Here is a 24,607-nt window from a genome sequence, read left to right as displayed (position 1 = left end):
AGCTTTGAGTATGTTTTCTTTGTTTTTAACGGAATGTATTTAATTATAAATCTACAGAATTTAATTTTTAATAATGACTATTATTAACAGCTGGCTGATGAAAATTCTGGAATTAACAACTGGCTCTTGTGAGCCAGTGCAAGCCAGCACCAGTACCCCACTGCCCTCACCCCCATTTAGAAATGTTTATAGCAATTTGACAGAGAGCTTTTTAGGTCTGTTGAGTCTCATAATGAAAAACTGTGGCTTGTACTTTTGTAGGCCTTTTCGTCATTTCCTTTTTGTGGTAATTCATTTTTATTATATTTTACAAAAGTACTGGTCCATGACAGAGTTGGGAGGAACACCAACTTCAACAACAACAAAAAAACCACTCCAGTCCTTCACTAGATAACTTGAGATGCACTGGTCTGTTCTGTGAGGCCAGAGTTGGAAGGGAGAGAGTGGTGGAGGAAATAAGGGTGGAGTGGACAGCCTTGATATTGACCATTCAGCCATCAGGGCTAAAGACTTGTAGCTGGAGGAGGGACTGTACCCCACTTTGCTTTTCTAACACAGGGACAGGAAGGTCACAAGCCTGGAAATAATTGGGGAGACATGAGAACTGGATTCTCATAGTAGTAAAAGAAATCTAGAGGCTGTGAGTGACGGACAGGATGTTGCAAAAAACTGCTCCCTGGAAAAGTCTGCCATCCGTAAGGATCCATTTGCTTAGGAAAATAGTTGTAGAAAATCGTAATTGGTGACAGGTCCTCAAATACAACCAAAGAAGCTCTTCTACACTCCTCTTTCCTTCCCGGCGCCTGAGAAATTGCCTCATTGGTTTGCTCCACCATCTTGGTTCTCTTTTGCTCTACTTACATGTTTGCATCATAAAACCACAGCATCTCAGAGCCATTCAGTACCATGGACGTCAAGAGCCCATGATGGAGGTATCTATCCACTCTCTGACACCCGACTCCACCCCTACCCAGCCAGCCAGTCTTTCTGATATATGGTTACTTACTCTCTAGTCAAATAGCTCCAGAGTCAGGAAGCTGATTGTTTCCTAGAGCAATTCATTCCACTGAGGAATCGCTTAAAGGGTGGGAAAGTTCATCCTTTTGTCAGTCAAAATAGATCTCCCTTATAAATTCCATGTATTGGTTCCGAGGGGTGGGGTGGGAGGAACTGGGGGACTGGGAATGACACATAGACATTATTGATACTATGTATAAAATAGACAGCTGATGGGAACATGCTGTAGAGCACAGGGAACTCTACCTAATGCACTGTGGTAACCTCAATGGGAGGGAAGTCCAAAAGGGAGGGGACTTCTGGACTTACCTGTATGTGTGTGGCTGATTCATTTCATTGTGCAGTGGAGGCTAACAAAACATTGTGAAGCAACCAGACTCCAATAAAAATGAATGTACAAAAATCTAGGGACTTCCCTGGTGGCACAGTGGTTAAGAGTCTGCCTGCCGGGAAGAGATTCGGGAACATATGTATATGTAGAACTGATTCACTTTGTTGTAAAGCAGAAACTAACACACCATTGTAAAACAGTTATACTCCAATAAAGATGTTTAAAAAAAAAAAAAGAGTCCGCCTGCCAATGCCGGGGACATGGGTTCGAGCCCTGGTCCGGGAAGATCCCACATGCCACGGAGCGGCTGGGCCCATGCGCCACAGTTACCGAGCCTGCGCTCTGGAGCCCGCGAGTCACAACTACTGAAGCCTGTGCGCCGAGAGCCCGTGCTCTGCAGAGGGAGAGGCCACAGCAATGAGAAGCCCAGGCACCGCAACGAGGCGTGGCCCCCGCCTGCCACAAGTAGAGAAAGCCCGTGTGCAGCAACGAAGACCCAACACAGCCAAAAATAAGTAAGTAAATAAATAGATGTTAAAAATTTAAAAAAATTCCATGTATTGGTTCCAGATCTTCCCTCATCTTCCATGTGCAAGACCTCTAAATAGTAGAAGACAACATTCACCTCTCCCCAATTCTCCTCTTGTATAGACTGAACATCGTGACTTTTCTTTCAGTGTCCTTCCACTGACCCCGTTTCCAGATTCTTCCCTATCCTGCTCACTCTCTGCGGGATGCACTCTAGGCTCCAGACACACAATGTCTCACACAGTGTGTCCTCCCCCTCACAGGAGCCCCTACCCCTCTGTTGACTGGAACAGGGCTCTCATATCTCTTTGCTCACAATTTCCACTGCTAGAGGTTGAAAGATACTTTGAGGAAGCTAATGAAAGAAGCGGTGAGGGTGAAAGCTACCGAATAGGAGGCAAAAGGAAGCAAATGCGGACAAGTAAACATTGCACATGGATAACTGAAGTATTTATCAAACATCTACTACGTGACAGTCGTGGGGCAAGGCAGGAGAAGGAAGCAGAGGTTGGTGACTGAGAGCTGCTAAGTGTATGTATAAGATGACCAAGACTCGCTTTCTACAGTCTGAGCAGCTCATCATTAATCAAGGAAACCGCTTCACACTGAAAGCCATGCTGAAGGTGCTAATGAGATTGCCCGCTGCTCTAACATAGACTATTCCCAGACACCAGAATTTGTAGAGTAGCCTCTACTCCATTTTTATTTACTTGGTAATTATATTACTGCTTAGTCCACCAATGAGCTACAAATTAAGAGATCCGGTCTGCGCTGGTAGTCCCGTTCTCATCTTTAAAGGTTTATTTACCATCACCCAGACCCATTAGGACTGTAAAAAAACAAAAAACCCCACAAAATTTTAAAAATCAGTTAAGTATATTTAGAAACATGAAGAACCACAAGCGCTATGGATCATTAAACATCTCTTACCCAGGTGTGTACGCAGGCAGCCTCTATAACAAGCTTTCCTTTCGAAAAGACTAACAAAACAAAAACTTGCCAGTATAACCTCATTCCTACCAAAGCAAATTGGAAATCTCCTTGGCAAATAACGGGGAGAAAGAGATGATGGCTGTACCTCTATTCTTTCCGCCATATTAACAAAGTGAACAGACAGCCCTGTCTGAATTGGAGAAAGACTTGATAACATGTGTGCACACATGGGCGTGTGCATCTGTGTGGTTTCAGGGGTTCTGTGGAAGGTCGGTGATTGTAAGGCATCCGATGGCTCGGAGTTCCTCCTCTTCTCAGAGGAGGACCTCAGCCTGGCTTCATATCTGAGGCTTTGGGCTTGCCGCCTTCCTGCTGGATCTGCCTCTCGTTTTCCACCAGTGAGTATTGAAACTCTCCCTCCTATTCCGTAATCTAGCCACACTAGATTACGGCAATTCGTTGAGGCTGTTGCTAAACTGCAGACATGCATTTAGACATGACTTCATCCAGAGGAAATCAATCGCACCATTTAGCCACACTCATACAGTCAAGTGTTGCCTTTTAATTTCAAAATTGATTGCAAAAATATAATACAATGGTCACAAATTGCTCACACTATCCCTGACACTCCCCCAATTCTTAGAGTTATGCGGAAGGTCTGTTGACAAGTCAAGCATTATGCAGCATTACCCCTGATGCAAGCCTCAGAGCCTAATGGCTCAGACGGGAAGCATCAGAGGGCAGTAGACCTACAAAAGTGAACCCCGGCGTATGTCCTTGCAAATAATAAGAAACAAACTCCCTAAAGCACCTCAAGCGATGGCAACTTTATAGAAAGATTTTACCTTTCCTTACTCTCATCTATCACCAGTTTACATGTAGTAATTCCCTGGTCAACACTAAGGCGTGGGGATGTCCCCTTTCTGGGTAAACTTACTCAACTGGCAGGTGATATCACTGTGAAAGCTCGCATCTAAATCCCTCTCTGTGAGCCACGGGAACCACACAAAGCTCTGGGGTGAGGTGGGAATGGCTGTCTTGTCAATCTATTAGCCAGGACCACCTGGTCTGTGTCTGGGAGAAAAGTGCTATTATAGTGAGCTTCGCTTCCTTCAGCTTCCCTATGGCATTTGATCTCTAAAAGAAAAGATCAAGGCATGAGAGCTTCTGGCTAAGAGCAAGAGAGAATGGAAAGAATCAGGGGCCCCCTTTCTTGACCTTCCCCGACTCGTTCGTTGTCCACCCCTGCCCTCACTGCCCCGTTAACACCAAAGAAAACAAAACATAACTAGCTGAGATTCTTTCAAGATGTAGGTGACTACTACTTTTGCGACTGGTTATTTGCACAACTCAGCAGACATATTTGTCATTGTTTAAATACCTTCTCACTGGGCTAAAAACAAGTGAATGAGTAACGGAAAATGCCACCTTGGAGATGAAAAAGAGGGAGCACGTTATAATGAAATTCGTTGGCCAGAACATGGAGAATTTATAATTTTAGCTGCAGGCTTTTGGTGAACAAAATTAACTGATAACCCAATGGTACCAAATAATATCAATAATGTTACTCTAAGTGGGTAACTGCTTTACAGTTTACAAAGTACTTTTATATCCATTATCATGTATGTTTCATTCAACAACTTATGAAGTGGGCAGGTCAGGTAATACATTATGATTATTTTTGCACATGAGGAATACGAGGCTCAGAAGAGTTGGGTGACTTTGTCCAAGGCCAACACTCGGAAGTAACAGAAGCAGAACTGAGACTCAAGCTTCAGCGGCCCAAGTGTAGGACCGGATCCTGTTCACCCATCAGATGGGGCCTACCTCCCAGTGTGAATGACACAGCGTCCCCTTACACTGAGGTCACATGTTTGAGGGACTGATATCCCCAGAAAGACGGGTGGGGGGAGCCACTACAAGATCTTGCCTGAGAAACTCAGAGATGGGTTACTTAGTGGGAAACAACCTCCAGCCTAAGCGCCGAAGACCTGACGGTGGGTTTCCAAGGAGTGCAGAGGAAGTAGGATAGAATACATTTGGGGAAAACTGCCATACTCTATTCCTGGACTTGCTACCAGCAGGGAAGTATAAATAGATATATTACTGTATCCACATGTATTTCGAGCTCTGAACAGGACTCAGTAACTTTCCCATTAAAAAACCCCAGGACATTTCATTCTCCTACAAATCTTCTACTCAGTCTTCAGCAGGCAATATGTTCTGTTCTACAGCATGAAAATGTTGCAGGTGCCACCCACGATAAAAGGCCCATCAGAGAGTTCCTCCATTGATTCTACCCTTTTCACCAAACCAACCCATTAGTGAATGTATTAAAACGTGGGACTGCCGGCCCACATTTGTGAGCGTTTGATCTGACAATTTAGAAGAACAGTTAAGCCACTGAAGTGACCTTCCTCTCTTCTATGTGCACAAGCATGTTATAGGAACAGAAATCTAAGGTTACATTTGATCCGCTAAAAAAAGAAACAAAAAGAAAAGTCACTGGCTTAAAAAATATTTTCTAATCTCTGTTTTGGGGGAGTCATTGTTTTTTCGTCTCTAGACTGTAAAGTAGCTGCAGGGAGAGAATACGGGTGCAGAGACTCCTGGGGCCCACAGCTGTGAAGGCTTCATGGCTTCACTCCAGAACTGCTGCGAAGGGGCGACTGGTGGGGGGGGGGCAGACAGCTGCTGTCCCTCCCAACAGCTGGGGATGACAGAAAAGGATGGCCAGAGGGGCCTACCTAGACCTGGATTTCACCTTCACCCTCACTCCCACAGACAAGGAACAAGTGACACGTTTTCTCCGTTCAGTCCTCACGCTGACACGGAGAGACCAAAAGTTTCTTGTGGGTAAACATTTCCACAAGAAACGTTTGTTCACTATGGCAAGAAAGAGCCATTTGGTTTTAGTATTGGTTCAAGGCCTAAGCCCAAGACGTGTTTCCTGAACTGTCCCCCTCACCCTGCCACCAACCAGCTGAAGCCTCTCTTATTCCCATGCAGCAGCAAGGAATGTTTCTGTCTTCTCTAGCCTGTTTCCGCTTTCCTCAGCCAAAGAAATAGGCTTTCGCAGTATCCATTCTTTGGTCCAGCCAGCTTGAGACAAGAATATCTTTGTTTTCTGACTCGTTGCCATAAAGATTTTAGGCTCGCCAGCGTGCTCTGGCTGTACCCACAGCATAACACAAGCTGGAGCAAGAAGAGGTCCAGGGAGGACAGGAGTTGGGAGTCGTTCTGTGAGTGTGTATTTCAAAGTGCGTTTCCAACAGGAGGCATGCAAGTGTGCGTGCCTCCAAGAGTGTGTGCACGTATGCAGGTGTGCGCATGGGCGTGTGTGTGTGTTCCTGTGTGGGTGAGACTTTGGCAGAGAGGCGGCACATGCTTCAGATGCTTAATCATCGTGTCTTGGCCAGGGACACATGGCCAGAGCTTGCAAAGCTTCTCAGGGATCAGCCCCAGCCAAAGCACTGGGAGTAGCCAGCTTCCCCGACGGCTTACAACAAGAGCTCTGACAAGGCCAACAACTGGGAACAACGCTGATGGCAACCTGGCAACAAAACGGTCAGCTTATCACACCAGGTCCGTCGTGGATGATCTATCTTTGGAAGGGAGTCCGAACACGTGTGTTCAGTGTAAGTGTTTTATAACTCATGGGCTAAATTCAGTCTTTGCAGGAAGTATGTGCCGAACTAAGGTTGCTGAAAAAGCCACCGAGCTTCCAGAGACTTCGGAATAGTAACAACAGGTTTGCACAGGTTACGAAAGCACTTTCACACTCATTATCGCATTTGACTTTCACAAAAACTCACTGAGGTAGAGGCAAGGATGATTATCCCCATTTCACAGTTGGAGAAACTGAGGCTCAGAGCGGCTATATAACTTGCTCAAGGTCCTACTGTTAGCAAATACGCTAGGATTGGAACCCAAGTGTACTAATCTATCACAGGGATGACGGGTCTTGGGCCTATTTTATACTTCCTAGAATACGTAGCCCACCGTGGGGGCAGGTTAGTGGCTTCTTCGATGCTTCAAGGATTAAGACTAAAGGCCAAAAGAACTCAATCAGAAGGTGGTAACGACTGTAAACAAAATCACCTAGGGATCTTGTTAACATGACCTTATGATTCAGTAGGTCTTGAGGTGGGGCCTGAGATCTGCATTTCTAACAAGCTCCCAGCTGCTACGGATGCTGCTTCTCCAGGGACCCCACCTGGAATGGCAAGGGGTAAAGGGATGTTGCTGAATGTTGGTTACCTGGTTTTACTTGCTTTTATGAGTCTTAAACAAACAAAAAACCAATGCGATTAATTCTAATCTGTATCTGCCGGCTCTTGGAGCACCCATAGGTCGGCAGAACAGCAACAGACCAGTTGCTTTAACAGTAGATAGCATTTTTTGAGTACTCACTAGGTGCCGGGCACTGTTGCAATGGCTTTGCATGGATTATTTTATTATATTATATTTATTTTTGCATGGCCACAACCCTATGAAACAGGCTGAGAGAAAGGAAATAACCCACCAAAAGGGAAGCATATTAGCCTCGTTCTGAGAAGTGAAAGGAATAGGTCAAGCTGTAACTGTGGGTAGGAAGACATCGTCTAATGGTCATCTCAGCAGCAATTAAACAATCAGAAAGAAGGGTCACACTCTTAAGCATAGAAATAAGAATTATAGAAAAAGAGAGCCCCTGGGGAACTTTAGGATGAAGAGTTTTAGAAGTGAATATAGGGCTTCCCTGTTGGCGCAGTGGTTGAGAGTCCGCCTGCCGATGCAGGGGACCGGGAAGATCCCACATGCCGTGGGGCAGCTGGGCCCGTGAGCCGTGGCCGCTGAGCCTGCGCGTCCGGAGCCTGTGCTCCGCAACGGGAGAGGCCACAACAGTGAGAGGCCCGTATACCCCCCCCCCCCCAAAAAAAAAGAAAAAAAAAGTGAATATAGCCCAGAAGGCCTGGAAACGACTCAGAACTTCTTATGAGCACCCTGGCATACAAGTGTGCTGAGGGCCCTTGGTAAGGAGCCAGAGTAGGGAAAATGAGATCTTTTTTCACGTGCAAATAGCTCAGGAGAAGAAAACAGGGAACCTGCAAGGTCAGAAGGAGGTGTCCCCAAAAAGACTCCAGTAAGCACCCTGCCAGGGACTAAAGCCAAATAAATGAACATAATCACAGACTGCTGGCACGAGAATGTCTGGCGAGAGATGTCTGGGCATCCTCTTCATCTTACAAATGGAGAAACTGACTTCTAAAGAGAGGAAGGGGCTTGGCCCGGGATACACGGGACTCAGAAGCAAAGCCAAGAATAGAACCTCGGTGACTTGCACTTCATCCAGTGCAACGAAAGATGGGAAGAAGTGAGCCGGGGAAGCCAGCCAATAGGACCTGGCTGGCTAGAGTGCAAAGGAACTGCTGAGGGACAAAAGGGAGATAAGAAGAGAGCCTGAACATACTCGGAGCCTTGTTTTTTATTTTCAAGTTGCCTTTCGGAGGAAGGAATTTGGAGGTTCTAAATGAGATGGCGGTAAACACACACGGTGTTCCAAGTCTAGTTGACTAAGTGGATGTTGATGACTCACCAGGACCAGGTGGCAACTACCCAGATTTGGGGTAAATCCGTGTAACAGCTGACCGAGGTGTAGAGCCTGTTATTCCAAGTAGCTATTGTGCCACGAGCCTGGCAAACTGCCAGTAAGTCTTCTCCCCACGAGAAGCGTTTCAAAGGGGACCCAAGGAACTCCAGGCTGGTAGGATCACTGAACATGTTAGGCAAGTGTAACCTATTCGGAGTGAGGCATCATTTTTCCCGTAAATTAAATGAACCACCATTTGTGTGGCGTTTTACAGTTTACAAAGCACTTAGGGTAATCACGCCTAACTAATTGACTAGAATTGAGAGGATAAATGTGCGTTTGGACAAAGGGAAACCAGTGGATGTAATCTATTCAGATTTTGAAAAGGCCCTTGACAAGGTCCCAGACCAAACACTGTTTTAAAAAGTTAAGTCACCGTGGAACTGTGGAATCGTGTTTTGAAATGGACAGGGAAGTGGCTTATAGGCAGGAAAGCAAGAGAAGGGATAAGCAGGGACTTTTGGAGGAAGGTCAACAGTGGTATGTACTAGGGATCAGCGTAGAGACCAGTTACGAGTTTGTTAAATCATCTGGGCAACCTTTAGATGGCCAAAAGCTTTTGGGGGTAGCAAAGCAGATTGGTCCAAAGAGTGGCCTCTGAAATCTGAATCCTAACTCTCGACCTTAGCCACTGCATGACCTTAAGCAAATTACTCTACCTCTTCCAGCATCAGTTTTCTCATCTGTAAAGTGGGACTAATAATAGTGATGTTGTGAAAATGACATGAGGCAGTGCCTGGAAAGTCCTGGCACTGTGCTTGCAGCATGGTAAGTGTCCAATAAACATAAGCTTCTATTATTTTTATTTATTATGTTGATTCAACATTCTTTTTATAGGATGCCAGGCTCTGAGCAATCATGTTATGCCCTAGGAGTGGAACTTGGGAGCCACTGCAGACTATTTCTTGAAAGCGCTGGCAGAATTTGTTTTAATAATTCAGAGGACAGAGATAACTGTAGACCGAGATGGTTGTGAAAGACTTCGTTGAAGGAAACTAATAATTATGGAGCACCTAGTATGTTCCAGATAATGGGTCAGAGGCCTTACAAAGTTTCCCCCTCGATTTGATCCGGAAATAGTCCTATGAAGTTGGGGTAATGATCCCCACTATGATGGATGAGGGAATGCAGACTTAGATGAGAGGCTAAGAACCGACCCAGGTCCTGCTAGCTCATAAGGAATAGAGCCAGAATTCAAATACAAATTTACTCTACCCCTAAACCTATTTTGTTTCACTGCATCATACTTGAAATGTACTTTTAGGGATGGGTGTAATTTAAGAAAAAATAAAAGAGGGGTATCTATGTAGAAAGAAATAAATGTGGGCAACGCTATGAAGACAGATAAGAACAGTATGTCTACTCATGAGTGAGTATGGTTGTTCTTGCCAAAGTGCAGGGTTCCTGTGGGGCTACTGGTGGGAAATGAAGCCGAAAGGATACTTTAGGCTAGACCAGAAGGCCCTCAGAACCCTGACAAGGAGTCTGAGCATTATCTTCCAGGCAATGGGGACAGGAGATGCTTTAGAAAGATTAACCTGGCAGCTGTACAAGATAAATTTGGTGGAATCTTCTGCCTGGGTCTCTGATTCTTTGTTCTCTAATCTGCTAGCCTAAGGCTCTCAATACTCCTGTCTTAGCCTAGAAGACTGGAGATGTGATTGAAATAGCATATGCAGGGGGGTGAAAGGGGGAGAGAAAGGAAACAGTGAGATAAGCAGAAAAAAAAAATTACAGATCATCTACAGTGATTTGGTGCCCAACTGTATATGAAGGGCAAGGGAGAAGAGTCAAAGATGACTTCAGTTTGAAGCCTCAGCAACTGGGAGAATGGTCGTGGCATTAGAAAAACAAGGATATTAAGGGAGGAGCCAATTGGAGATGGTCTGTTGATACGTTTGACTTCCAACACACAGAGCTGGGGGTAATGGTGGGAAAGCCAGGAAGAAATGACTAGTAAGCAGCTGGAGATGTGGGATGGGAGCTCAGGAGAGCAGTTAAGATTGGAGGTAATGATTTTATGAATTATCCCCATAATGGTATAATAGTTAAAGAATGCTCACTGCAGCATTATCCACAACAGCCAAGAGGTAGAAACAACCTAAATGTCCATTGATGGCTAAATGGATAAAGAAATTGTAGTGGAATATTATTCAGCCTTTAAAAAGAAGGAAATCCTGTAGTCATATGCTACAACATGGATGAACCTTGAGGACATTACGGTAAGTGAAATAAGCCAGTCACAGAAGGGCTACATGATTCCACTTAGATGAAGTAGCCAAACTCATAGATGCAGAAAGCAAAATGATGGTGCCAGGGTTTGAGGGAGAGGGGAAGGGGAGTTAGTGTTTAATGGGGACAGAATTTCAGTCATACAAAATGAAAAAGTTCTGGAGATCTGCCGTACAATCTGCATATTATTAACAATACTGTACACTTAAAAGTTTGTAAAGAGGGCAGATTTCAGGCTAATTTTTTTTGCCAGAATGGAGAAAAAAAAAAAAGAACTTACAGAAATCATAAAAAAAAAAAAGGAAACTGCCAAAATGGGTAAGATCTGTGTCTTCTCTGGAAAAGAGAGAAAAGACAGAGGCTTAAGGAGAGACCCAGTTTCAGGTAGGATTAGAAAGAACTAGCAAAGGGAAGAGGCTGAAAAAGAAAGAGGAGCTTGCACGGTCTCAGAGGCCATGGGCAATAGGATTTCAAGGAGAAGGCTGTGCATTGCAGAAGGAAGAGTGTGACATTGGAAGTCTTAAGACCCAAGTTAGATTGCCAGCTCTGCCATTTAGATGAATCTCATTTCTTCTCTGAGCCCCAGTCTTCTTATCTGTAAAATGGAAACACGAACACCTATCCATGTGAAAGTATTTTGTAAATTGGGCTAATCGATACAAATGTGACTTGTGAGGGAATATTTTTTGTTGTGGTTGTTTTGCCTTCTTGACAGCATCAGCTCTCTATTTTTCTTCTATTTGTTTTCACCTAGCCGTGCAGTTATGTGTCATAGCCTATCAGTGTTAGACTACTTGTGAAAAAAAAACCAAATATGACATTCTAAAAAGAGAGGGTCAGCTAATGTCTTTCCCTTCGAAAGTTACCCCAATCATTGGTTTTCACCAGACTCTCAAGATTGCATTTCTTTTTTCATCTCTTTTTATAACTGAGAAGAACCGAGGAAATCTCCAGTAGGAAACAGAGCCAACTGATTTAGGTCAGTTCATTTTAGACAATGAGAAACAGGAAGTTATCCTCTACCCAGGTCCAGAGATTTAAAAGAAAAGAAAGGCTACCTGAAAACTTCATTTTCTAGAGTGTAGACTTTCCTTGAATAATTGATGGCATTGTGTGTTGCAGAGATTTGAGGGGAGTTATAGAGAGCAGATTCAATTGGCCTTTAATTCCTAAGCATCACCACTTTAGCTCAGATTTGAGCCAGCACTAGTCAGTTACCTGCAAGGAAGCGGAGCTGGTTCTTCACTTTCATCATTCCATCACCAGAGCCTCCGATACACTCATCTTCATCATCGCCGCAGTCTCCACTTTCAAGCCCTTCCTCATCAAGGTTTTTATCCAAGACTCTACCCTTGGGCACAGACATGGTCCTCAGGAGCTGAAAGAAAACAACCAGGATTGTAGCAGCTCTTCATATTTCTCAGGCAGGGCTAAAACAGTGTGTTATTAACAGGAGGCATTAAAAAATGTTAAAAGAGTTACACAGAAGGTTTTAAAACTCATTTTCAAACTTAAATAGACGTACACTGCTTATACTCTCTAGAGTTGCATACTTCTGGACCCTTCCATAGCATTTGACATGATTCTCCACCCTTCCACTCTACTTCCACCAGCCAGTAGCCAGAGTGTATATTGTATCAGAACGTTCCCATGTCTCAAGTTCCTGAACGCCTCCATGGGAGGAGAACTCACTGATAAGGAACTTAAGACATGATAGGCAGGGTATATTTATAGGCTGAGAGAACACCATGTTCAGAGAAGACGTCTATGGAAGCCCTCTCTAACTATATTTACATTCACTAAATTAAAGCAACAAACGCATCACACTAAATGAAGAGAACAGCAGTGACATTTTATACACATTTAAATGAATACTTATAATTAATTGCCCCGTTTATGCCCTGACCACTAGAAAAACTTTAAAAATATCTCCCTCTTCCACAGTTTCAATAAGATGCTTTGAAATTCATTTTGCTTCATTGTAGACCATATGCCTAATAAGAGGCATGTCTGTTTTCTCCTTCAGTTTCTGGGTTTTCAGTCACACAATCAATGCCTTTCTAATTTTATGGTGACTCCTGCCTCCCAAATGTCTCTCCACTGACTCAGAAGCCCAGCTCACAGCATGAGTGGTCTCTGAGGGCAATTTTACTTTTCCTCACCCTCTCTCTCCAAGGCTGTATTCCAACACCCTCTATTCCTCCACTAGCTTCTGCCCCATCATCCATTTTTAGTTCTAAATCTCAGTCCCACCTTCCATTTTTAAATAATGGACAACAAAAGATGCTGGATATGCAGAAAGTGAGACTTTTGCAATTGCAGAAGAGGTATCTGGAAGAAAAAAATGCTGCAAACATAACACAGGCATATCTTGGTTTCTGTGGCTTCCACTGTCTGTGTTCATTGTCACTGCAAAATATACTCTTATGTTCTCCACCTGTGATTTAGCTGTTACACCGTGATCTACTTGCAACAAGCTACGTATCATACAGAAATGTGACTGCAGGTTGGTTTTTCTTTTTAAGCAAAGAAAGAAAAGTCCGCAACAAAAAGTTGGTTCGTTCCTGGCCAACGACCTCTAATGTCTGAGAAGCCAAGCCACCTCCCATCTCCCATTCCAGCAGCACCTGCCCCGCTGCTGCTCTAAGGCATTGCTTCTCTACCCCTCCTCCCAACCGCACACAGCTAAATGTATAATACACACACACAGGCTAGGATAAGCTATACCAGCACTTCTCTAAAGTTTAGAATTTAGGACCCCTTTATAATCTTAGTGGGAATCCCAGGGAACTTTTGATTCTATATAGTAATATCTATCGTCATTACCATCTTAGAAATTATAACTGAGAAATTTAAAAAATATTTAATAACTAATTTAAGCATAACAATAATAACCCCATGATATGTTAACATAAATAGCACTTTTGGAGTTGAGGAAGATGGCGGAAGAGTAAGATGCGGAGATCACCTTCCTCCCCACGGATACATCAGAAATGCATCTACATGTGGAACAACTCCTACAGAACACCTACTGAATGCTGGCAGAAGACCTCAGACCTCTCAAAAGGCAAGAAATTGCCCACGTATGGATAGGGCAAAAGAAAAAATTATAAACAGAGACAAAAGAAAAGGGATGGGACCTGCACCAGTGCGAGGGAGCTGTGAGGGAGGAAAGGTGTCCACACACTAGAAGCCCCTTCGCGGGCGGAGACTCCGGGTGGCGGAGGGGGGAAGCTTCGGAGCCGCGGAGGAGAGCGCAGCCACAGGGTGCGGAGGGCAAAGTGGAGAGATTCCCGCACAGAGGATCAGTGCCGACCAGCACTCACCAGCCCGAGAGGCTTGTCTGCTCACCCGCCGGGGCGGGCAGGGGCGGGGAGCTGAGGCCCGGGCTTCGGTCGGAAGCCGGGAGAGGACTGGGGTTCACTGCCTGAACACAGCCTGAAGGGACTAGTGCGCCACGGCTAGCCAGGAGGGAGTCCAGGGAAAACTCTGGAACTGCCGAAGAGGCAAGAGACCATTGTTTCCAGGTGCGCGAGGAGAGGGGATTAATGACGCCGCTTAAATGAACTCCAGAGACGGGCGCGAGCCGCAGCTATCAGTGCGGACCCCAGAGACGGGCATGAGACGCTAAGGCTGCTGCTGCCGCCACCAAGAACCCTGTGTGCGAGCACAGGTCACCGTCCACACCTCCCCTCTCAGGAACCTGTGCAGCCCGCCACTGCCGGGGTCCCGTGACCCAGGGACAACGTCCCCGAGAGAACGCACGGTGCGCCTCGGGCTGGTGCAACTTCACGTTGGCCTCTGCCGCCGCAGGCTCGCCCCGCATCCGTGCCCCTCCCTCCCCCCGGCCTGAGTGAGCCTGAGCTCCCGAATCAGCGGCTCCTTTAACCCCGTCCTGTCTGAGCGAAGAACAGATGCCCTCAGGCGACCTACATGCAGAGGCGGAGCCAAATCCAAAGCTGAACCCCGGGAGCTGTGCGAACAAAGAAGAGAAAGGGAAATGTCTCCCAGCAGCCTCAGGAGCAGCGGATTAAAGCTCCACAATCAACTTGATGTACCCTGCATCTGTGGAAAACCTGAATAGACAACGAATCATCCCAAATTGAGGAGGTGGACTTTGAAAGCAAGATATATTATTTCTTCCCCATTTCGTCTTTTTGTGAGTGTGTATGTGTGTGCTTCTGTGTGAGATTTTGACTCTATAGCTTTGCTTTCACCATTTGTCCTAGGGTTCTGACTGTCCATTGTTTTTTTTCTTTTTCTTTTTTAAAAATACTTTTTTCTTAATAATTATTTTATTTTTTATTATAATAACTTTATTTTATCTTACTTTATTTTATTTTATTTTATCCTCTTTCCTTCTTTCTTTCTTCTTTTTCTCCCTTTCATTCTGAGCCGTGTTGATTAAAGGCTCTTGGTGCTCCAGCCAGGCGTCAGGGCTGTGTCTCTGAGGTGGGAGAACCAACTTCAGGACACTGGTCCACAAGAGACCTCCCAGCTCCACGTAATATCAAATAGCGAAAATCTCCCAGAGATCTCCATCTCAACACCAACACCCAGCTTCACTCAATGACCAGCAAGCTACAGTGCTGGACACCCTATGCCAAACAACTAGCAAGACAGGAACACAACCCCACCCATTAGCAGAGAGGCGGCCTAAAATCATCATAAGGCCACAGATACCCAAAAACACACCACCAGACGTGGATCTGCCCACCAGAAAGACAAGATCCAGCCTCATCCACCACAACACAGGCACTAGGTCCGCTCCACAAGGAAGCCTACACAACCCACTGAACCAACTTTAGCCACTGGGACAGACACCAAAAACAAAGGGAACTACGAACCTGCAGCCGGTGAAAAGCAGACCCCAAATAAGTTAAGCAAAATAAGAAGACAGAAAAACACACAGCAGATGAAGGAGCAAGATAAAAACACACCAGACCAAACAAATGAAGAGGTAATAGCCAGTCTACCTGAAAAAGAATTCAGAATAATGATAGTAAAGATGATTCAAAATCTTGGAAATAGAATAGACAAATTGCAAGAAACATTTAACAAGGACCTAGAAGAAGTAAAGAGGAAACAAGCAACGATGAACAACACAATAAATGAAATTAAAAATACTCTAGAAGGGATCAATAGCAGAATAACTGAGGCAGAAGAACGGATAAGTGATCTGGAAGAACAGTGGAGATAACTACTGCAGAGCAGAATAAAGAATGAAAAGAACTGAGGACAGTCTCAGAGACCTCTGGGACAACGTTAAATGCACCAACATTTGAATTATAGGGGTCCCAGAAGAAGAAGAGAAAAAGAAAGGGACTGAGAAAATATTTGAAGAGATTATAGTTGAAAACTTCCCTAATATGGGAAAGGAAATAGTTAATCAGGTCCAGGAAGCACAGGGAGTCCCATACAGGGTAAATCCAAGGAGAGACACGCCAAGACACATATTAATCAAACTGTCAAAAATTAAATACAAAGAAAACATATTAAAAGCAGCAAGGGAAAAACAACAAATAACACACAAGGGAATCCCCATAAGGTTAACAGCTGATCTTTCAGCAGAAACTCTGCAAGCCAGAAGGGAGTGGCAGGACATATTTAAAGTGATGAAGGAGAAAAACCTACAACCAAGATTACAGTACCCAGCAAGGATCTCATTCAGATTTGATGGAGAAATTAAAACGTTTACAGACAAGCAAAAGCTGAGAGTTCAGCACCACCAAACCAGCTATACAACAAATACTAAAGGAACTTCTCTAGGCAAGAAACACAAGAGAAGGAAAAGACCTACAAGAACAACCCGAAACAATTAAGTAAATGGTAATAGGAACATACATATCGATAATTACCTTAAATGTAAATGGATTAAATGCTCCCACCAAAAGACACAGACTGGCTGAATGGATACAAAAACAAGACCCATATATTTGCTGTCTACAAGAGACCCACTTCAGACCTAGGGACACATACAGACTGAAAGTAAGGGGATGGAAAAAGATATTCCATGCAAATGGAAATCAGAAGAAAGCTGGAGTAGCAATTCTCATATAAGACAAAATAGACTTTAAAATAAAGACTATTACAAGAGACAAAGAAGGACACTACATAATGATCAAGGGATCGATCCATGAAGAAGATATAACAATTGTAAATATTTATGCACCCAACATAGGAGCACCTCAATACATAAGGCAAATACTAACAGCCTTAAAAGGGGAAATCGACAGTAACACAATTATAATGGGGGACTTTAACACCCCACTTTCACCAATGGACAGATCATCCAAAATGAAAATAAATAAGGAAACACAAGCTTTAAATGATACATTACACAAGATGGACTTAATTGATATTTATAGGACATTCCATCCAAAAACAACAGAATACACATTTTTCTCAAGTGCTCATGGAACATTCTCCAGGATTGATCATATATTGGGTCACAAATCTAGCCTTGGCAAATTTAAGAAAATTGAAATCGTATCAAGTATCTTTTCCGACCACAACGCTATGAGACTAGATATCAATTACAGGAAAAGATCTGTAAAAAATACAAACACTTGGAGGCTAAACAATACACTACTTAATAACGAAGTGATCACTGAAGAAATCAAAGAGGAAATCAAAAAATACTTAGAAATAAATGACAATGGAGACACAACGACCCAAAACCTATGGGATACAGCAAAAGCAGTTCTAAGAGGCAAGTTTATAGCAATACAATCATACCTTAAGAAACAGGAAACATATCGAATAAACAACCTAACTTTGCACTTAAAGCAATTAGAGAAAGAAGAACAAAAAACCCCCAAATTTAGCAGAAGGAAAGAAATCATAAAGATCAGATCAGAAATAAATGAAAAAGAAGTGAAGGAAACAATAGCAAAGATCAATAAAACTAAAAGCTGGTTCTTTGAGAAGATAAATAAAATTGATAAACCATTAGCCAGACTCATCAAGAATAAAAGGGAGAAGACTCAAATCAATAGAATTAGAAATGCAAAAGGATATGTAACAACTGACACTGCAGAAATACAAAAGATTATCAGAGATTACTACAAGCAACTGTATGCCAATAAAATGGACAACCTGGAAGAAATGGACAAATTCTTAGAAATGCACAACCTGCCGAGACTGAACCAGGAAGAAATAGAAAATATGAACAGACCAATCACAAGCACTGAAATTGAAACTGTGATTAAAAATCTTCCAGCAAACAAAAGCCCAGGACCAGATGGCTTCACAGGCGAATTCTATCAAACATTTAGAGAAGAGCTAACACCTATCCTTCTCAAACTCTTCCAACAGATAGCAGAGGGAGGAACACTCCCAAACTCATTCTATGAGGCCAACATCACCCTGATACCAAAACCAGACAAAGACGTCACAAAGAAAGAAAACTACAGGCCAATATCACTGATGAACATAGATGCAAAAATCCTCAACAAAATATTAGCAAACAGAATCCAACAGCACATTAAAAGGATCATACACCATGATCAAGTGGGGTTTATCCCAGGAATGCAAGGATTCTTCAATATACGCAAATCAATCAACGTGATACACCATATCAACAAACTGAAGGAGAAAAACCATATGATCATCTCAATTGATGCAGGGAAAGCTTTTGACAAAATTCAACACTCATTTATGATAAAAACCTTGCAGAAAGTAGGCATACAGGGAACTTTCCTCAACATAATAAAGGCCATATATGACAAACCCACAGCCAACATCATCCTCAATGGTGAAAAACTGAAACCATTTCCACTAAGATCAGGAACAAGACAAGGTTGCCCACTCTCACCACTCTTATTCAACATAGTTTTGGAAGTTCTAGCCACAGAATTCAGAGAAAAAAAAGAAATAAAAGGAATCCAAATAGGAAAAGAAGAAGTAAAGCTGTCACTGTTTGCAGATGACATGATACTATACATAGAGAATCCTAAAGATGCTACCAGAAAACTACTAGAGCTAATCAGTGAATTTGGTAAAGTTGCAGGATACAAAATTAATGCACAGAAATCTCTGGCATTCCTATACACTAAGGATGAAAAATCTGAAAGTGAAATTAAGAAAACACTCCCATTTACCACTGCAACAAAAAGAATACAATATCTAGAAATAAACCTACCTAAGGAGACAAAGACCTGTATGCAGAAAATTTTAAGAAACTGATGAAAGAAATTAAAGGTGATACAAATAGATGGAGAGATATACCATGTTCTTGGATTGGAAGAATCAACATTGTGAAAATGACTCTACTACCCAAAGCCATCTACAGATTCAATGCAATCCCTATCAAACTACCACTGGCATTTTTCATAGAACTGGAACAAAATATTTCACAATTTGTATGGAAACACAAAAGACCTAGAACAGCCAAAGCAACCTTGAGAACGAGAAATGGAGCTGGAGGAATCAGGCTCCCTGACTTCAGACTATACTACAAAGCTACAGTAATCAAGAGAGTATGGTACTTGCACAAAAACAGAAATATAGATCAATGAAACAGGATAGAAAGCCCAGAGATAAACCCATGCACATATGGTCACCTTATCTTTGATAAAGGAGGTAAGATTATACCATGGAGAAAAGACAGACTCTTCAATAAGTGGTGCTGGGAAAACTGGACAGTTACATGTAAAAGTATGAGATTAGAACACTCCCTAACACCATACACAAAAATAAGCTCAAAACGGATTAAAGACCTAAATGTAAGGCCAGAAACTATCAAACTCTTAGAGGAAAACACAGGCAGAATCCTCTATGACATAAATCACAGCAAGATCCTTTTTGACCCCCCTCCTAGAGAAATGGAAATAAAAACAAAATAAACAAATGAGACCTACTGAAACGTAAAAGATGTTGCACAGCAAAGGAAACCATAAAGAAGACCAATAGATAACCCTCAGAATGGGAGAAAATATTTGCAAATGAAGCAACTGACAAAGGATTAATCTCCAAAATTTACAAGCAGCTCATGCAGCTCAATAACAAAAAAACAAACAACCCAGTCCAAAAATGGGCAGAAGACCTAAACAGACACTTCTCCAAAGAAGATATACAGATTGCCAACAAACACATGAAAGAATGCTCAACATCATTCATCATTAGAGAAATGCAAATCAAAACTACAATGAGATATCATCTCACACCGGTCAGAATGGCCATCATCAAAAACTCTAGAAACAATAAATGTTGGAGAGGGTGTGGAGAAAAGGGAACCCTCTTGCACTCCTGGTGGGAATGTAAATTGATACAGCCACTGTGGAGAACAGTTTGGAGGTTCCTTAAAAAACTACAAATAGAACTACCATATGACCCAGCAATCCCACTACTGGGCATATACCCTGAGAAAACCATAGTTCAAAAAGTGTCATGTACCAAAATGTTCATTGCAGCTCTATTTACAATAGCCAGGACGTGGGAGCAACCTAAGTGTCCATCAACAGATGAATGGATAAAGAAGATGTGGCACATATATACAATGGAATATCACTCAGCCATAAAAAGAAATGAAACTGAGTTATTTGTAGTGAGGTGGATGGACCTGGAGTCTGTCATACAGAGTGAAGTAAGTCAGAAGGAGAAAAACAAATACCGTATGCTAACACACATATATGGAATCTAACAAAAAAAATGTCATAAAGAGATTAGTGGTAGGACGGGAATAAAACACAGACCTACTAGGGCATGGACCTGAGGATATGGGGAGGGGGAAGGGTAAGCTGGGACGAAGTGAGAGAGTGGCAGGGACATATACACACTACCAAATGTAAAATAGATAGCTAGTGGGAAGCAGCCGCTTAGCCCAGGGAGATCAGCTAGGTGGTTTGTGACCACCTAGAGGGGTGGGATAGGGAGGGTGGGAGGGAGAGAGAGGCAAGAGAGAAGAGATATGGGAACATATGTATATGTCTAACTGATTCACTTTGTTATAAAGCAGACACTAACACACCATTGTAAAGCAATTATACTCCAATAATGATGTTAAAAAAATAGCATTTTTATTGAAAAAAATATATATTTTCCCCTGACACAAAATGATTAGAAGAAGGGTGGAATTGTTTTACATTTTGCACATATCTTTAATATCTAGTTTCATACGATAGCTGGATTGTCATATCTGCTTCTCCCTTCAATCTGTTTTTTTAAAAAATAAGTCTATTTATTTATTTTTGGCTGTGTTGGGTATTTTTTGCTGCTTGTGGGCTTTCTCTAGTTGCAGTGAGCAGGGGCTACTCTTCGCTGTGGTTTGTGGGCTTCTCATTGCAGTGGCTTCTCTTGTTACAGAGCACGAGCTCTAGACATGTGGGCTTCAGTAGTTGTGGTGCACAGGCTTAGTTGCTCTGTGTCATGTGGGATCTTCCCGGACCAGGGCTCGAACCCGTGTCCCCTGCATTGGCAGGCGGATTCTTATCCACTGCGCCACCAGGGAAGGCCTCAATCTGTTCTTATATGTTGTTTTGGTTGAAACATTTGCAGAAATTCCAGCCTCTCACAGGTATGTAATGGGAAAAGAGAGAAGTACTTCAGTAGCCTTTTCAGATAAATGTGGATATTTTTCATTGATACTACATAAAAACTCAACAAGGAGGAAAGGTTACTTGCAATGTTGAATATGAAACCATATAAATAAACTTTTCATGTTCTGTTACATTAAAATCCATTGGTATGTTTCGAACTTTGAATGGGCCTTTTACCCATTTTGTCTCATCATGCGTGGATCATCCGGAAAATATTGGTTCACTGAGTTCTGCAGGTCTTCCAAATGTTGAAATCTTTCATTATATGATGTCAAAAAATCACATCGATTAACATCACCTCCAATCTCATTTTAAAAGTCCTTTAAATACTGGGAAGCTCTCAAGGTCATGGTGGCAGATCAAGTTTTCCAAAATTTTAATTTTCTCTTGAAAGTGCAAGTGGTATCCTTGGCAACAAATACTTCAGTTTTTCCTTTAACTGTCAGGCTCTCTTTGTTCCTTTCGAAGAAAATGTCTAGCAAATACTCAACTCTGTATAACCATAGTTTGTCAGTCATTACAGAGGCTAGTTTAGCTCGTAGCTTAAATAATCTCACAAGTGCGTTTCCTTGAGACACAGCAGAAGTACCTTAAACATACGTCAAATGTCATAACACAGATTATTCTTTAGAAGTATACTCAGGCGTTAAGGTTTAATACATTCTTCAGTTTTACTGCTTCAGCAATGATATTCTTAAGTGAAATGCCTTTTATTTTCCTGCAGGTCTATGCCAGCGAAGAGTACAATGATGACGAGACGAGTACAGTTCGGTGCCATTGCCTTGATTCATACTGTGGTGCCAACAGTTGTACTCACTATTGTTTTTGCAGCATCAGTGCAAATATTAGCACAGTGAACAAGGCAGATTACAGTTACTACTGTTGTGCAAATAATTTTGACCTTGTGGATCCCTGGGTTTCACAGACTACCAGGGTTCATAAACTGTTCTTTGAGTACTACTAACCTAGACTATAATGTCATTTCAGTTTGACCCAAACACCCCCACTTCTTCTATGACTATTATTTTGTATGGAAAAATTGCTTTTGACATACACATTTGGAGGTCAATTTTGAAAAATACATCCTTTGTGTATGTCATGGATTACCTGAATTAGAACTGTTCACATAAGGGGAATCTGCGGTTAGATACAGCTTAGTGAACTTGCTCTTTCTCAAGCACGTCTCACATCTGAGCCTTTCATTAATCCCTTCAGCAAACATTAATTGAGTACCTAATGTAAGTTGTTTTCATTTCTGTCTATTGAAAGCACTCCATCCTTTCAAGCCAAGTTCAAATGTCACTTCCTTAATAAAGCCTTCCTGGCCACCACAGATAGTTATTATACCTCTCCCTTTCCCTCTTCCAGCACTGCTCCCTTTATCTGTCCCTCCTAAAGACCAGTTTACGGATGCAACCTGGTATTATTTATTTGTACACGTGGCTTCCCTCCACCACCAGACTGTGAGCTGCCCAGGGGCTGTGCCTTATTTACCTTTGAACCCCATAGCATTTAAGGCAGTGTCTGGCACATAGTAGGCACTCAATAAATGTGCTATTGAACTGAAGCAAAATGAAGTGGCATGGCATCTTTAATTCTTTAAAAGCTACTTGCACAACCTCATGAAAAAGGAGAAAGCCAAAGCACAGATGAATTATAGAAAAACTTGTGAATGAATAACTAAACCCTTTTGGACGACCCTGGCTAAGATCTGTAGCTAATCTTTGAGAGGCCGTTTTCCAACCTCGTGTACAATGCCCCCAGTATTCTCCGGTATTTCAGTTTTTTTTAAAGTGCAATTTAAAAGAAAAACTTTAAAACTTTGCCAGTGAAATTACTTCTTTAGTTCTTAAATTACTCCCATTTTGGAGACAATTTCAGCATTGAAGAAGGATTACAGCATACTTTCAAACCATGTTACACAGACATCTGCCGATAAGCCTAACCCTCGCACATGAACGAAACAAATCCAAACCTAGAAAGCTATTGTTAATGCAAAAGTCTCAAAGAGTCTGAAGCTCCAGAGTGTTGAAAGAAGGGTAACATGCCAGAGATGAGGAATTACCAGCAAGGACTGTGGATTTAGCACAGCCTGGAATTTGGCACAGAAATCAAATAAGCTAATTACAACTCACAATATTGACCGTTTTGTTCCCTCTCTCACTCTTTACAATGTCTTCCAGACTGAACGCTCACTTCATAAAAGACAAGTTATGAGGGCCTTGTACACCAATCAGTTAACTTTAGGTGCCTGATACTTCTGATGAACTGTTTGCCATTTTCAAAGGACAGTATCCTATTAGCTTCTTAAAAGCCAGGGCTCAGAATAACGATTATCAATGTAAACTATCTTATTAAAACACTGATTATTTCACTCCACGACCCCCAGAACCATTCCCGAAACCTGACATTTCTGCCGTGCGTTCTTTGGCCCTCCTTAGCAGGAAGTGCACGAGGCCTTCCCACGGGCCAGCTTTTTCCACAGTTTCTACCCTCCTTGCTACTCTGACTCACATAAAACTATCATGGTTGCTTAAATATACAATCCATTTTTATTTTATAATACAGTATTTTCACTATGTCAGTATTAATGTAATACAGAAAGAAGAAAGGAACGAGACATAAGGGGAAAAAACCCCCAATTCCCAAACTTTAAGAACCATTGTCTGTGTTTTCTGGGGTGCGGTTGTTTTTAATGTCTGTATTTCTACACGGTTGAACTTGCATTTTAGAATCAGACTGACTTGGGTTAGAATTCTGGTTTTTCCCCTTATTAACTTCTTCCTTTCCACTTACTAACTTTGCTGCTTAATCTCCCTAAATCTCAATGTCCTCATCTGTAAAATGAGGAAAATAATGCCTGCCTCATGGAATGGTTGTTATGAATAAATGTGATCAATGAAATGCTTTAAATGCATTTCAAACACCTACACAGTGCCCCTCAGGGATCTACCCAAATTTACTTAACCATTTTCCTAATGTTGAAAATATTACATTGCTTCTGGTTCTTTTTGCTCTTATGAATAAAGATGGATCATGAGGAACATTCCAGAACTCTTGCCATATTTTTCCTTAGTTTCCGGTCAGCAGGATTACTGGGTCAAATGGTATGTACATTTTTATACACCATGGGAGTGAGTCTTCAATTTTCCTAAGAATCACCTAGGATGTTTGTTAAAAACTCAGGCTCCCAGGCCCCCACCCACAGAGCTTCTAACTGAGCAGGTCTGGGGTAGAGCACAGATCTGCACTGTTAACTAAATCTACCCCTGCCCCTGCCCCAACCTTTCTGTGAGTGAACCACAGACCACACTTTAAGAAAGGCTGTTCCAGTGTCACTCCAACTTCCCAGAAATCTGGTGAGACCATCTCTGGACAAGAGTCACCTCAGCCCCA

At 42.5% G+C, this 24,607-nt stretch overlaps 1 protein-coding gene across 1 annotated transcript in view; it reads right to left on the bottom strand.

Moving 5' to 3' along the window:
• GPC3 (glypican 3) overlaps window positions 1-24,607 on the bottom strand; it is a 441,069-nt gene that overhangs the window by 53,894 nt on the left and 362,568 nt on the right. Inside the window, exon 7 of the mRNA XM_059049870.2 lies at window positions 11,892-12,051. Within this exon, the coding sequence (XP_058905853.1) occupies window positions 11,892-12,051 (160 nt within the window). The remainder of the gene's footprint in view (window positions 1-11,891; window positions 12,052-24,607) is intronic.

This window comes from Kogia breviceps, chromosome X (assembly GCF_026419965.1).
Source record: "Kogia breviceps isolate mKogBre1 chromosome X, mKogBre1 haplotype 1, whole genome shotgun sequence".
Taxonomy (NCBI): domain Eukaryota; kingdom Metazoa; phylum Chordata; class Mammalia; order Artiodactyla; family Physeteridae; genus Kogia; species Kogia breviceps.
The sequence above is the reverse complement of the archived record's forward strand: the minus strand, read 5'-3'. Positions and strand labels throughout refer to the sequence as shown.